This window comes from Scyliorhinus canicula, chromosome 7 (assembly GCF_902713615.1).
Source record: "Scyliorhinus canicula chromosome 7, sScyCan1.1, whole genome shotgun sequence".
Lineage (NCBI taxonomy): Eukaryota > Metazoa > Chordata > Chondrichthyes > Carcharhiniformes > Scyliorhinidae > Scyliorhinus > Scyliorhinus canicula.
Genome location: NC_052152.1, coordinates 59,535,571 through 59,551,898, shown reverse-complemented (window position 1 = coordinate 59,551,898; position 16,328 = coordinate 59,535,571). Strand labels below are relative to the sequence as shown.

At 39.3% G+C, this 16,328-nt stretch overlaps 1 protein-coding gene across 5 annotated transcripts in view; it reads left to right on the top strand.

Moving 5' to 3' along the window:
- Positions 1-16,328, top strand: part of usp9 (ubiquitin specific peptidase 9) — a 379,823-nt gene that overhangs the window by 273,519 nt on the left and 89,976 nt on the right. For all 5 annotated transcript variants that reach the window (XM_038802114.1, XM_038802113.1, XM_038802112.1 and 2 more), the window contains 4 exons: positions 1,137-1,324; positions 1,615-1,788; positions 4,260-4,401; positions 13,859-14,609. In XM_038802114.1, the coding sequence (XP_038658042.1) occupies positions 1,137-1,324; positions 1,615-1,788; positions 4,260-4,401; positions 13,859-14,609 (1,255 nt within the window). The remainder of the gene's footprint in view (positions 1-1,136; positions 1,325-1,614; positions 1,789-4,259; positions 4,402-13,858; positions 14,610-16,328) is intronic.

The window sequence follows — 16,328 nt, the reverse complement described above, 5'->3', positions numbered from 1 at the left end:
CCCCCGATGTACCCGAACAGGCGCCAGAGTGTGGCGACGAGGGGATTTTCACAGTAACGTCATTGCAGTGTTAATGTAAACCTACTTGTGACAATAATAAAGATCATTAAAAATTATTATTATTCAGAAATACTGGAGAAAGTGAACTATAATATATACATTTAATATTTATGCTGCAAAGTAACAACTTGCAGTCCTTGCACAATCCTTCCTAATTAAGCATACATGGTTCACTGATCCAATTTTTATTGGGCTAAGTTTTGTTTTCAAAGTAATGACATGCAAAAGTAATGGCACTTTGTGTTTCACATAAATGGTCCTGAGGGACAGATGTGCAGTTAACTGCAAATATCCAAAAGCTACTGCCTGAATTTTACAGTCCACCACTGACTCCGCAAAAACAGTAACTATCCATTGACATGCATTGAATATCGTGAAGTGTCTGCATTTGTATGGTAGGCCAGACGAACCATGCCTGATGCTTAGAATTAGTAATTACAGGTGTTAGCACTCTTTAACAATGTAATGAGTGTTCATGATTACAGATCAACTCTCTAGCACTGAAAATGAACTATTGTGAGTGGAATTGTTTTGCTTTATGTTGTTGAATAGTTTGAGGTGATTTTTTTTTTTTCAAAGTCAATTTTTTGCTTTTCTTTACCTTTTTGTTCTGTCAATCAAGTTATTTCCCCGATCTGATTTGAGATAAATTCACTCTTTAATTCACTTTCCTCCTCGGCCCTTCCACTATTCCTTTCCTAAGCCTAAACTTTCACAGGTTAAAGAGGTACCCTGCTGGTTTCCTTGTTCTCATTGCAGTCAATAGCTCATGATTTGCAATTTTGAGGGAAAAACACGAAGCAGCATATTGGGCAGAACAGTTTTGAGTTGGGGCATACAAATCTGATTTAAGGACAGATGTTAAATGCCCTGCTGAAACAATGTCTGGTCCACTATGTTTTTGTATATACAGAAGAAAAGTTGTGCATTGTTGAACAACTTTAAAAACTTTGCTGTTATGTTGACAATATGACTAAAATTAATGATTGTTAGCTTGTTGCAAAGGTGCAGCTAGTTTCCGTTGGAAATCATTTCTTTAAATTTAATTGAATTTAGTTTTGGCTGTGTTTTTGCAGAGCAATGTTGATCCTCGGGATGATGTTTTTAGTTACCACCACCATTATGACAAACCTGTAGTTGGAAAAACTGAAGATCGAAAGGAATACAATATTGGTGTCCTGAGACATCTGCAGGTCATTTTCGGACATCTGGCTGCCTCTAGGTTACAATACTATGTGCCTAGAGGTTTTTGGAAGCAGTTCAGGTTTGTAGTTTCAAAACTGTTTTTTATTTCAGAAATAATTTGCATTTAGTGTTTTGAAAGATTGAGAAAAGTCTTAACTAAGTTGTCAAGTGCATTGAAAGAGAACTCTTTTCTTTCGGTTGAACAAAAAACGTTTTGAGTAGATGTAATAAATTTCAACTTCAAGCAGATTATTTAACTTGGACTGAGTGTAGAATTCAGGGACATGAGTTTAAGATTAGTAAATCCAGAGCAAACTTTTAAGCTACTTGAGGCCATGTAAACGCAAAACATTATCTTTCTTTCCCTAGGCTTTGGGGTGAACCAGTCAACCTTCGAGAGCAACATGATGCTTTGGAATTCTTCAACTCTTTAGTGGATAGCCTGGATGAAGCTTTGAAAGCACTTGGACATGCAACTATGCTCAGCAAAGTTCTTGGGGGTTCCTTTGCTGATCAGAAGATTTGTCAAGGATGTCCTCACAGGTGAATACAACTGATGCTTAGCATTGAATTATATTATCCACTGTTTCAGAGAAGTGATGAAGCCTGGTCAAAATAAATAATTTCACCTTCTGTAGCTACAATTGCTAGTCATGGTAGTCATGCTATTTTCATCCCAAGGTTATTGTATTTATTCATTAAAATTACGGTTTGTTCAGGTTGGATGTTGGTTAAAATAGTAACTTCAGTGAAAATTAGCAGATAAGTGAGAGTCTCCAAATTTTAGTCAAGTGCACAGTGTATGGAAACATTGGTACAGGAGAAAAGAGGTGGAGAATATAAATATTTCTTGCGCTGTAACTTTTGGATTTGCCAGTCAGTAGCTTGATGGGCTATACAACAAGAATATATGTTGGAAAAATTGTCTCACCGAGCGGACTTGGAAGTCGATTTTTAAAGCTTTTTATTAAGTTCCAGTTATGCTTCAGGAATCATTATGTTAAAGTACCTTATGAAAAGCAGACCAACTAAAATTTTGTTAGTGAATGAGCAAGAGCTCATAAGAATTAACATAATTTGAAAATGCATCAATTGAATTGTTCTCAAATGCGAGAGAAATTAGATGATTTGAAAAGGCAAATGATATATAAAAGCCCCAAATTGCTGGAGCAAAACATCTCGCAGTAGCTGAATTTGTTCAAATTCCACTTTTCCTTGTGCTTCCAAATATTTTGTCTTGCAAAGTGACGGAAAGTGAGTTGACAATTGTGATCATGTCAACAGGGCATTTGGAACCAAGTGTCTATCTTAAACAATTAAGTATAAGGGTAGAGGAGAAAGAGAACAGACAAAAGACGTCTGGTGAATTGTAGTCAAACACAAAGAGAAGTGGAAAAGCAAAAGAAAGTAAGAAAAAATAAAATCCTTGATTAGCAATTTAATACCTTCAGAACTAAGATTCCACAGTTTGAATTGTTCTCCTTCGTGGACGTGAATTGAGTCACATAACAGGAATGTCAATCTTCTCATTAACCACCAGACCTAATTTCATGTGGTGAGTTTAATTTGTTTTAACAATGCAAATTTACAATTTTTTGGAACTTATTCGGAAGTAGACTATGAACTTCAAGTTTCCCAAAGCTAACGACAGTGTGTTTTTACACGCCAGTAATGCATGCACTAGTCAGTTGTCGGCGATTGTCAATGGATGCAATGAAACTGAGATAAATAATAAGGAACGGGGTTCACTTAACGTTTTGTTAGATGCAAAGTGAGTTTAGATTCAGCGAGGCTATTAAAAAAAAACTTCCAAAAATTTGTATACTTGGGATTTAAATGTAGAACTGCATTGAGCATGATGTATCATTTTGTGTGTGTTTATGGAAATATAATCATGGTTAGAGCACATAAGCAAGCATTCAGTTCACTGTGTCCATGCCGACTTGCTGTAAGAGCAACTAAGCTAGTCCTACTCTCTCCTTTCCCCCCTCCCCCCGGCTTTTTCGTGCAGTCCTGAATTTTTTCTATACATAATTATCAAATTCTCCTTTGAAAGCTATCATTTAAAAAAAAAAAAATTTAGAGTACCCAATTCATTTTTTCCAATTAAGGGACAATTTAGCTTGGCCTGCACATCTTGGGTTGTGGGGACGAAACCCACGCAAACATGGGGAGAATGGACAAACTCCACACGGACAGTGACCCAGAGCCGGGATCGAACCTGGGACCTAGGTGCCGTGAGGCAGCAATGCTAACCACCTGGGTCACCGTGCAGCCCTAAAAGCTATAATTAAACTTGCTTGTGCCACACACTTTGGTAATGCATTTCAGGTGCTAACCACTTGCTGTGTAAAAGATCTATTTCTCTTGTCGCTATTGCTTCTTTTGCCAATCACATTTAATCTGTGTTATCTACATAACCATTCCGTCAACGAGATCTGTTTCTCCCTATCTGGTCTGTCCAGAGCCCTCATGATTTTCAACATCTGTCAAATACCATTTCAGTCTTCTCTGAGGAGAACATCCCCAGCCTTTCTAATCTACCATGTATTGAAGTCCCCCATACCTTAAACTGTTTTCATAAATCCTAACTGCACCTTCTCAAGTTATGCCACCTCTGCCCTTATTCTAGTTGAGTGGAAAAAATATTGAATTAACTTTCATCATAACTTGCTTGCTTTTGTATTCTGAGCCTCTGTTTATAATGCCGGGTATGTCCTCTGCTTTGTTAACCACTTTGCCAACCTCCCCTGCCATCTTGAAAATATACCCCGCTGCTCCTACACCCCCTTTAACATTGTATACTTGATCTTGTGTTGCCTCTCCTTCCTCCTGAAATGTAACGCTCATACTTCTCTGCAGTAAATTTCATCTGCTGTGAGCTGCCTGCCTCCAGCTAATCTGACCTCTTGAATTCTGTAATTATGCTTCTCACAGTTCACAACATTTCCAAGTTTTGTAATATATAATACAGATCTGGTGTAATCGCTGCAACATATTTTCACTTGTTTTAGGTATGAATGTGAGGAATCCTTCACAACACTGAATGTCGACATCAGAAATCATCAAAATCTACTTGATTCACTTGAGCAATATGTCAAAGGAGACTTATTGGAGGGTGCCAATGCATACCATTGTGAGAAATGCAACAAAAAGGTAATTGACTTGGAGTTCCAAATTCTTTCAGTTAGAAGAATTTTGTTTAAATTCTGCAATCCATAGTATCATAACTGTTGACTTAGCATCATACTCTGTTTGCTCTCTGCTGCATAACTGCAGGTCCAGTGAGCTAGCCTTGGACAGTTCCAGTCTTTCACGCTTGGCATTCCACATGTCTTTTCTAAATTAACATAAATTGTCATGCAGTATTGAAACAACACTATTTAATCATGTGAGCCCATATTTGCAAATTTAAACGGTTACAATATAAATACTCGTTTAATAGTCTAGAGCATGGGTATTGCTGAAAAAAGAGGCATGTTAAAACTTTTAATCTTTTACTCATCAGAACATTTCACACGAATAACGATATAAGGGGAAAACAATTTATAATATGAGAAGAAATTGCTGATTGATTGGCAAGTAGATTCTGACTGGTAGAGGTGTGTGGATGCACTGGGTGACTGACAGTTAACTATCAAGCTTTGTTTGAACTTTAAACCAGGCAGTCTAACCCTGATTGGTCAAGGTATTGCCCTGTGGAATGAGTCAAGAAAGCCTGTCATTTATTTTGTTTAGTGAAACAGGCGCAATGTCTGTCCATGATCTTTCTGTCTCCAAAGACCAGGGCCCTGTGTATTGGTATCTGTAGCTTCCAGCATAAGCAAGCTGTGGGCCCAATTGGCAATTTTAAATTGATTGTCAGTGTAATTCTTAGCGCTCAGTTTTATTTATCATATGTTGTCCGATTGCAGAATCACATGTAATATGTTTGGAGTTTTGCGCACACAGGCTGGTTGGGTATGGTTTGTACCTTTCCCGTTGTGAACGACGTCTGGGACATGCTATTTAATGCAATTCACGAGTTTTTGGGACATACAGCCTACATACCTTGCATATGTGCTAGATTACTCGTGTGTGTGATTGGCAGAGCACCTTTCTGGCATAGCCGCAGCATCCTGTTAGTGGTGAATATTACTTGCGTTGCTAATGTATGGTAGAGATGTGAAACAGCTAGCTTGACCTATTGCTGACCTTTTTGTAATACCGTGCCCATCTAAGGTAGACTGGGAACTTTTCAGGGTTCAACGTAATGGCCTTCACCCTGTTGATGAATTTGTGTGATATGCAGCACAGAATCATCTGATTTGGATTGCCATTACGTTACACAAGAGAGAGATTTGGAAATTAGGTCCAGAAATGAGATCACAGATGTAGCAAGCAATTTGGGGGTTAAACCGACTGAGAGAAACACTGCTAGCATGGAGACCGAGGGATACGCCCAACCTGGCCGAGTTACAATGTGCCAGTCAGACTTAAATTCGTTAGTGGGAATACACAGGATGCTCCAGATCCATTGTCTTTTGGAACACTCTCTTGTCTGATCAGCTGGCCACCTATTACAGAGTCTGATGGCCTCTTTGTCAATGGAAGGTTAGTTACATGGCTCTGTTCTTTTGTATAAACGGAGTGGGCAATCCAACAACCAAGATAATGGTGATGGGTTCATACCTGGAAACCGTAGCAGAGAACCTTTGTTTAAGGGGCTGTTCAGAGCTTAGAAAGAAAGAATCCTGTTTTGAACAGGGACAGGAGAAGGCTTTGGAAATCGACCGAGAAAGGTCATGAAAGTTGCCACTGGGGCAGGCTTTGGAAAAGGGTTCTGAACGAATGTCCCTAACAGAAGAAAAATTGCTTTGTAAATGCAAGAATTACCTTTGTCTTCCTGTGTCAGTGGCATAAGAGCCGCATATTCTGTTAAAGTGCTGTTTAATGGGAACTAGTGTGTTATGGTTAAGAAACTACATGTAATTGGCATTGTAAGGGGAATAGATAGGCCTTTTTGTGGCCGCAAACGAGACTCCAGAATGGTATGCTGGTAAAAAGGATGTCTTAGAATGGTTACAGGACATTCTGGAGGGAGAGGGTGAACAGCCAGTGGCCATGGTGCATATTGGTACCAATGACATAGGTTAAATAAAGGGATGAGTTCCTGAGCATAGAATAAAGAGAGTTAGGAAGAAAGCTGAGAAGTCGGATCTCAAAGTTACTGACTTCAAGATTACTACCAGTGCCATAGTAGAAATAATAGGATGTTTTGGATGAATGCGTGGCTAAAGACATGTGTGAGGGGGAAGGTTTCAGATTCCTGTGGCATTGGGATCGGTTCTGGGAGAGGAGGGACCTGTACAAACTGGACGAATTACACCTGGGCAGGACCGGAAGTGATATCCTTGGGGGGGGGGGGGGGGGGGGGGAATACTTGGGGAGGGTTTTAACTAATATTTTTTCTTTCTTTTTTATAATTTTGGAGTAGCCAATTCATTTTTTTTCCAATTAAGGGGCATGGTCAACCCACTTACCCTGCACAACTTTGGGTTGTGGGGGCGAAACCCTTGCAAACACGAGGATAATGTGCAAACTCCATACGGACAGTGACACATAGCCGAGAGTGAACCTGGGACCTCGGAGACGTGAGGCAGCAGTGCTAGCCGTTGCGCCACCATGCTGCCCAGGTTTTAACTAATATGACGGGAGGTGGGAACCTATGTAAGGATTCAAAGCGGGGGAAATCAAGAACAAGAGACAAGGATGCAAGGCCCCCAAGCGTGGAGACCTGGATCAGTGACATGGCGGGATTTATAAAATTGGAAAAGGTCAAATTTGCCCTGAGAGGATCAATACAAGGGTTCTATAAATGATGGCAGCCTTTTCTGGACTTCCTGGCTCAGAGATAGGTAACTGGGTCAATAGCAGCAGCAACCCGGGGGGGGGGGGGGGGGGGGGGGGTGCATTATTGTAGTGTTTATTCTGTAACTTTATAGTGTGTTAATTTGCGTTGTTGTTAAAATGCTGGGTTGTTCATGGGGATGGGGCGAATGTATATGATTGTTAATATTATTGTTATTTTCGGTATTTTACTAAGGTGCGTTATTGTTGTATAAAATCAAAATTTCTCAATAAAAGTTATTTTTAAAAAAAAGAACAAGAGACAAAGACAAAGGAGAATAAGAAAAGTGATAGGTAGAGAAATCAAGAGCCTCTATCAGATAATACTGTAAAGAAAATAGTAGGGACGGGGCAAGGTACGTTAAAAAGACTAGCATTAAGATTTTGTACCTGAACACACAAGGGCATTCAAAATAAAAAGGATGAATTAGTTTCACAGATAGATGCAAAGGGATATGATGTCATTGGGATTACAGAGACATGGCTCCAAGGTGACCAAAAATGGGAAATAAACATTAAGGCCTATTCCGTTTTTAGGAAGGACAGATGGAAAGGAAAAGGTGGTGGAGTTGCATTGTTGATTAAAGAAAATATTGATACAATATTGAGGAAAGATATTAGTACAGGTGATGTGGAATCTGTCTGGGTGAAGTTAAGAAATATCAAAGGGGCAAAAAACATTCATAGGGGTGGTATACAGACCACCAAACTGCAGTTGTAATGTTGGGATTACTATTAGGAAATCAGATGCATGTGATAAAGGAACATCTGTGATTATAGGTGACTTTAATCTGCATATAGATTGGGTGACTCAAATTAGTCACAGTATAATATAGGAGGAATTTCTGGCGTAGAAACGGGTTGGTATTCTGAACCAGTATGTTGAGGAACCAGCAAGGGGACAGGCCAATGGCTCGAAGCACAGTGGTTAGCACTGCGGCTTCACAGCACCAGGGCCCCAGGTTCGATTCCTACTTGGGTCACTGTCTGTGCCGAGTCTGCACATTCTCCCCGTGTCTGCATGGGTTTCCTCCCACAAGTCCCGAAAGATGTACTTGTTAGGTGAATTGGACCTTCTGAATTCTCCCTCTGTGTACCCGAACAGGTGCTGGATTGTGGCGACTAGGGGATTTTCACAGTAACTTCGTTGCAGTGTGAATATAAGCCTACTTGTGACAATAAAGATTATCATTATCTTGGACTGGGTGTTGTGCAATGAGAAAGGATTGGCAATCTAGCTGAGAGAACCCTTGGGGATGAATGACCATAGTATGGTAGAATTCTTCCCGAAGGTGCAGTGTGAGGTAGTTGATTCTAATTGGAAAAAAATATTGGGCACTCTAAATTTATTTTTTTTAAATGAATCATAGATCCATTGGTGGTCATTTTCCAAAATTCTTTGGACTCTAGAATGGTTCCTACAGATTGGAGGGTAGCGAATGTAACCCTGTTATTCAAAAAGGGAGATAGAGAGAAAACCGGGAACTACAGACCAGTGTGCCTAATGCCGGTAGTCGGGAAGTTTTTGTTTAAATTTTAGAGTACCCAATTCATTTCTTTTTTCCAAATAAGGGGCAATTTAGTGTGGCCAATCCACCGACCCTGCCCATCTTTTGGTTGTGGGTGCGAAACCCACGCAAGCACAGGGAGAATGTGCTAACTTCACACGGACAGTGACTCAGAGCCGGGATCGAACCTGGGACCTCGGCGACGTGAGATATCAGAGCTAACCCACTGCGCCACCGTGCTGCCTGGTAGTAGGAAAGTTGCTGCAGTCCATTATCAAGGATTTCATAGCACAGCATTTGGAAAACAAATGGTGTAATCAGACAAAGTCAGTATGGATTTATGAAAGGAAAATCGTGCTTGACAAATCTACTAGAATTCTTTGAATATGTAACTAGTAGAGTTGACCAGGGAGAACTGGTGCATATGGTTTATTTAGACTTTCAGAAGGCTTTTAACAAGATCTCACATAGTAGATTAATATGTAAAGTTAAAGCGCATGGTGTTACAGATAGTGTCTTAGGATGGATAGAAAGCTGGTTAGCAGACAGATAGCAAAAAGTTGGAATATATGAGTCTTTCTCTTATTGTCAGGCAGTGACCAGTGGGGTGCCGTAGGGACCTGTGCTCAGACCCCAACTGTTCACATTATATATTAATGATTTGGAAGAGGGAACTAAATGTATTATCACCAAATTTGAAGATGCTGCAAAGTTGAGTGGAAGGATGAGCTATGAGGTGGATGCAGAGATGCTTCAGTGGGAATTGGAGAGGCTGTGGGCACATGAATGGCAGGTGCAGTATAATGTGGATAAATGCAAGGTACTGCTTCGGTAGCAAAAATAGGAATGCAGGTTATTATTTGAATGGGTGTAAATTGAGGGAGGTGGATACTCAGCGAGACCTCTGTCCTCGTGCGTCAGTCACTGAAAGTAAGTGTGCAGGAAAAGCAAGCAGTAAAGAAGGCAAATGGTATGTTGGCCTTCATAGCAAGAGGATTTGAGTATAGGAATAGAAATGTTTTACTGCAATTGTATCGGACATTGTTTAGACCACACCTGGAGTACTGTGTACAGTTATGGTGTCCTTATCTGAGGAAGTGCAGCAAAGGTTTACCAGGCTGATTTCTGGGATGACTAGACAGCCCTATGAGGAGAAACTAAACCGGTTAGGATTATATTCATTGGAGTTTAGAAGAGTAAGAGGGGATCTCATAGAAATTTACAAAATTCTAACAGGATTAGACAGGATAGATTCAGAAAAAATGTTCCCAAGGGTGGGGGAGTGCAGAATTTGGGACCATAGTGTGAGGATAAGGGGTAAAGGAGATATTTCTTCACCCAGAGAGTGGTGAATCTATAGAATTCAGTACCACAAAAAGTTGTTGAGGCCCAAACGTTGTGTGACTTAAGGAAGAAATTATATATAGCTCTTGGGGCTAAAGGGATATGGGGAAAAGACAGGGTCAGGGTATTGAACTTGATGATCAACCATGATAATGACTGGCAGAGCAGCCTCAAAAGGGCTGAATGGCCCTTTTTCTATGTATGGAGGGGACAGCTTCACATAATCACGCTTTTTTTTTGCCTTGATTTGCAGAAGATGGTTTCAAGCCATTCTGTGCAGTTCTATTATTGATTAATATTACTCTTGGTGTTTAATTAATTTCATCTTGTGCCAGTTTTAAGGGTTTAATTGTTTTGCTTTTGCAGGTCCTATCATTAGATTATTGTACAGTAATTCTTCACTCAACATCATAGTTGTATTCCTGAAAGTGCAAACAGCATTTCAGTGAATCCGAATTTCTCATAGGAAATTGTGTGTAAACTGGCATTAAGTTCTTTTGGACATCGTTTGTGAGGGATCACAAAACAAAAGTTGAAATACTTCACATGTACAATTCATTCCTAAATGAAATAACTTTTAAAGAAGAATAAATTTGTAAATTTAAAAGATCTGTAAACTGTTCAGAGGTTTCACCACCGAGCCAACTGACAATGAAATTAGAATAATTAAACAAGGGGCTGGTGAACGGAATGCAGGCACAGGATGGTAGGATAAAATCAGATGGAAGAAGGGTAATTGAGAAAGAGATTGCAGAAATTAAACTAGTTAGATGGAAGGAGGGTCACCGTCCATGTGCAGTTTGCATATTTTCTCCGTGTCTGCGTAGGTCTCACCCCCACAACACAGAGATGTGTAGGGTAGGTGAATTGGCCACGCTAAATTGCCCCTTAATTGGAAAAAAAATGAATCTGGTACTTTAAATTTATTTTTAAGAAAAAGATGGAAGGAACTGGGATTGAAATGACTGAGTGCATAACAGTGTCACAAACAATTTGCTGAAATGTCTCGAGCAATTAATGAGACACACTGAGTTAGAGTTGTTATTAGGTTGTTGTCAGTTTGGACGAGTTTTATTTTTGGACTTATTGTTGCCTGTATGTTTATCCCATCAGGTCTTCATTATGTTTTGGAGAAAGTTCTTTTTCTTTACAGACTTTTTTGCCCCAATAAAGGGGCAATTTAATGTGGTCAACCCCACCCCTACCTTGTATATAGTTTTGGGTTGTGGGGGTGAGACCCATGCAGATATGGGGGCAAACTCCACACCGACAGTGACCCAGGGCCGGGATTGAACCAGGGTCCTCGGCACCATGAGGCAGCAGTACTAACTAACCACTGTGCCACCTGTGCTGCCCTCTTCCCATCAGGTTCTGATTATGGTTTTAATTTTTAAGTGACCAGTTGTGTATCAGGCTTAAGATTCAGGCCATTGGCCATTTTACCGCATGTGTCAGCAACATTATAACAAAACAGCATTAACCGAACTGACATTGAATGTGGAAACCCTGTAATGTTTTGCTTGTAGCACTGCTTACAGTTTACGCCTTTAAAATCTCAAGATCACTGTTTTTATTATCATGAGAAAATTAGGCATTTTGAAGCCTGCAGGGGAAAATAACCTTGCATTCTGTCTTTGCTTGCTCTTTATTTATCAGTCTCTTGTGATGCATGAGAGGGCAGCTTGCTACTGCATTAGTGTAGGGAATCAGATGAAAATTAGGATCCCGTAAGGGAATTGTTGCATCAACTTTGGAACCAAGATTAGAGGATTTAGATTTGAATGGCTGCACTGAAATACACTGAAAAAGAGTGGAATCACGAGTGTGGTGTCCACAGACATCACGAGGAAATGAAACCCGTTGCTCGCAGTGACATGTGTCGGTGCAAATGTGCATGCAGTCCGTTAGCAGCAGAGGTATAAAAGATCCCAAGACACTTTTTCAAAGAAGAACAGGGACTTATCCCTGATGCACTGCCAATATTGTTCATCAATCAGCACCAACAAAAAAACAGATTATCTGGTAATTCTCACATTGCTGTTGTGGGAGCTTACTGTGCACAAATTGGCTACCATGTTTTCTACGTTACAATAACAACTGCAATTCATAAAGTACTGAATTGACTGAAATGCTTTGAGATGACCGGTTGTTGTGTAAAGTACTATATATTAAGTACTATATTCTGCCAATTGCTGCTTCATGTGTTCTTTACTTGATCAAAGTCATTCCTTTAAACTTGAATTTTATATGCTCAAAAGAAGCCAATGGGTGAGTTTAAAGGGTTTATCGGCTGTATGTCCTGAAAGATTGTTTACATTCAAAGATATATAAATAGGGTTGTCATCTGACAGCACTTCTCAATCCATATAAGATTGATGAACCATTTATTCCAGAAAAAGTTCCACTAAATCTATATATCTGCTAAAAGAAAGATTAGCTGTTGGTTATTTGTAGGTTTTTTGTGGATGGGATATAGTGTTTTTCAATCTGAACAGTTAGTTTCTGAAAGTATGTAAGATCACAACCTTTGAAAAATCTATAAACTGAGATTAATGTGCTGGATGTCATGGATGTCTGCTGAGTTGTTACTTGGCAGGTTTGAAGTGACCAGGGTGAGTGTAACCTAAGCTACGTGTGTAGAGGCTGCTACTTGAAGAAGCAAAATACAGATTTTCTTAAATCTGCAATCTGGAGTAGTGCATATTACAAGTAGCTTTAATTTGAAAGTCCAGTTGGAAGGCTCAGGAGTACTCCAAAACTGACCTGACACATACATGTCTGACGGAAACACACTGCCAAAGTTCTGTTTTAACTTTATGTGCTAAATATTCAGATTAGAGTAACTAATGAATGATAGACCACTTAGCTTTGAAATAGTTTTGTTCACTTTGAAGTTGAGCTGCCATGTAAAGATCTCAGCGTTTGATCCTTCATTTTTTTGATCAGATGCTTTGAAAATCTGGCTGTGCAAGGTGCTTTGGTTATTTAAATTGTTTGGCATTTCAGTACTGAACTTGCATTTTTATGATGCCAGTATTTTACAGGCTGTGGCAACTAATTTCACTGTCCAAGAACCCACAAACTGCCACAATATGAATGAGCAGTTAATTTGCTCTTGATGTTTGACCAGTACGTGTAGGCTAGGTTTAAATGGAGAACTGCCTGGTTCTCTAAACTGTGCTATGCAAAAGTCAACATTCTAACTGACCTACCATCGCATCTGAAAAATAACAATTGAATTTTGTTTTGCCATATTTTAAACTGCCACATTAAAACAGTAGGTAGCAGTTGATCTTACACAAAATATGTTTCTGTGTGAGTTCTAAACATCTACCACCCTTTGTGTGCAAAATGTTTACTCATTTAAATCCTGTGTAGGTTTCTAGTTAACCTCCAACTTGGAATTTTGTTGCTACTTGAACAAAGTTGCTTAAAAAAATGAGTTGCAAGGAATTCAAATTTCTGCAATTCCTTTCAGATTAATGTCTTAACTTGATACCTCAGCCTCGCTTGTTGTCCAGCCTTTTGAAATCCATGCTCATATTTGAACCTTTGATATTTCATAAGATTAAAGTAATATTGAGTAATATAAAGTAATAAATGCTGCTCCAACCTCAAAGGATTCAGTGATGCATAGGTGTGCCCGTTGAGGTTGGCTTTTGTGCATCTCATGAGGATGTAAAGAAAACAGTTGGTAGCGATTGAGCCCAATATTTAGCCTCTGCATTAAGAGTGGAGAAAAAAGGTGGGAAATGTACAAAAGAAATTGTAATATTTGTATTTTCCTTTTTTTTTAAGTTCTTTTTGACATTTATGTTTACATTAGCAAAGTTTTCTAAACTTGACTGTCCCTGTGATGTGTTGTCTTGCAGGTCGACACAGTGAAGCGGTTGCTAATAAAGAAGTTGCCACCAGTTTTAGCAATTCAGCTGAAACGATTTGACTATGACTGGGAGAGAGAATGTGCAATTAAGTTCAATGACTATTTTGAGTTTCCACGAGAGCTGGATATGGAGCCTTATACTGTGGCCGGTGTAGCCAAGTTGGAAGGGGATGACATCAATCCAGAAAATCAGTTGATCCAAAATGACCAGCCAGATAATGAACAGCCTGGGAGCACTAAATATAGACTAGTTGGTGTGTTGGTGCATAGTGGTCAGGCCAGTGGTGGACATTACTATTCGTACGTCATTCAACGAAATGGAGGAGATGGTGAGAAAAACAAATGGTATAAGTTTGATGATGGTGATGTAACTGAGTGCAAAATGGATGATGACGAAGAGATGAAGAACCAATGCTTTGGTGGCGAGTACATGGGTGAGGTCTTTGACCACATGATGAAACGCATGTCATACAGAAGGCAAAAACGTTGGTGGAATGCCTACATACTTTTTTATGAACGTATGGACACGATAGATAAAGATAATGAATTAATTAAGTACATTTCTGAGCTGGAGATTAGCATAAAACCACACCAGATAAAGATGCCAAGCGTCATTGAACGAAGCGTACGAAAACAAAATGTGCAGTTCATGCACAACAGAATGCAGTATAGTCTGGAGTATTTTCAATTCATTAAGAAACTACTGACTTGTAACAGCGTCTACCTGAACCCTCCACCTGGTGAGTGTGCCTTCTAGCTTTGATAACATTGCATCCTGAGAAACACCATTTTGTTTTGTTATTTCAGTGTTTAACTTTTATTGATGCATATTTCAAGACTGTCGGTCTTAAGTTCTACGGTAAAAGTTAGTGAAAATGTCATGCAGGCTGCTTACATGTTTAGGTTAAGATAGTTCCAATTTCTTTGTAAATGTATATAAACATTGTGGACAAGAAGCTGAGTTTATTTATTTTAAAGTGGATTTTTTAAAAATACAGAATCCAGTGTATTATCTTATGAGTTTTGAGACTGCATAAAATGCTCTCATCTCACTGCAGAGTCCACCTGTGACTATCTTTAATCTAAGTAGTATACGTAATATCTGGTATCTAAAGAATAGTGACCCAGCAGCAGTCAAAACCAGGTCTTTTTGTTAAGTAACCTTCCATGAGTTGAGAAACTCACTTAGCTATTGTTTCTGCAAGCTCTTAATGGAACAAATCAGATCTAATCCCACTGGCCCTCTTTTTTTCCCGAAGCTGGACTGGTGCACATTCTACTGTGACAAAGCATGATTCCAAACCAACAATTTGGTTCATCTTTCATGAAATGCGTTAATCACAATGTGCACGGTAGTGAAATGCATCTAGTTTTCCATCCAGAATACACTCATCTCTTGCTGATTAGAAAGCAAACCGAGCACCTTTCTGGTGTAGGAGGCACAACAACAGAGTTGTCTTTTTTTTAAATTTAGAGTACCCAGCAGTGCTAACCACTGTGCCGCCCTAGAGTTGGTTTGTGTTTTCTGCTAACAGTCTGAATAGAAACTACAGTTGCACTAATGGTACAAATGCTCTGGAATCTGTTTACTCGCCTTCCCCTTCTTACTCAGACCTGACATCTCAAAATTGATGGGGTTAGCAGATTTAACAGCTAACTGATTATTCCTTGGAAGGCCATGTATAGATTCCCAACCTTCCATTGTTTTATTGTCTCCATTCTTTCTTGTTTTAGCCAGTAAGGTATGTTGGAACTCTGGGAATTAACAGTTTCGCCTAAATCCGACTCGATATTAGAAATGCAATATATATTAAGCTGAAGGTACTTTTTTACGGCCAAATTGACAAAATCTGTGAGACAAGTGAATTATTTGAAGCTGTAAATAATTTCATAATACCTATGTTCGATGAACACTATCAAGGTTCTATTTTTGAAGATGGCACGTATATTTAAGTAGCCTTTTACATAGTATTTTTGTATTGGACAACACTCTGGAAAATTGAACATTTAAGTTACAATTTATCATCTTGCAACCAAGACCAATGCAAGTATGTGACTTTGCCATTGTGTTGCATTGAGGAAATGTAGCTTAAAACTGCTTCCAAGTTATGCAAAATTCCAAGAACAGCAACACTCTGCCAGTTTTTTTTTTGCACAACTGAAGTTGACATTTGTTCCATGCATTGTACATCAGAATAGGTTGTGTTTAGAACCAGAGTTTTCGTATGTTCTGGCCTCAAAAGTGGCTGCTTCATGGTCTTTTTTTTAAAAAAAATTCCCAGTAAACGCAGGCATCAGTTACAGCCCTAACCAATACGAAGAACATCACACAAGGCCATCTTTTTTGGTACAAATTCATTAAAAACCAATCAAAATAGCACATGTAGCCTATCTAGAAGCCGAGCAAAAGAGAGCCAAGCTATCCTTTCAAAAATCTATGGTTATGATCCGGTCAGTAA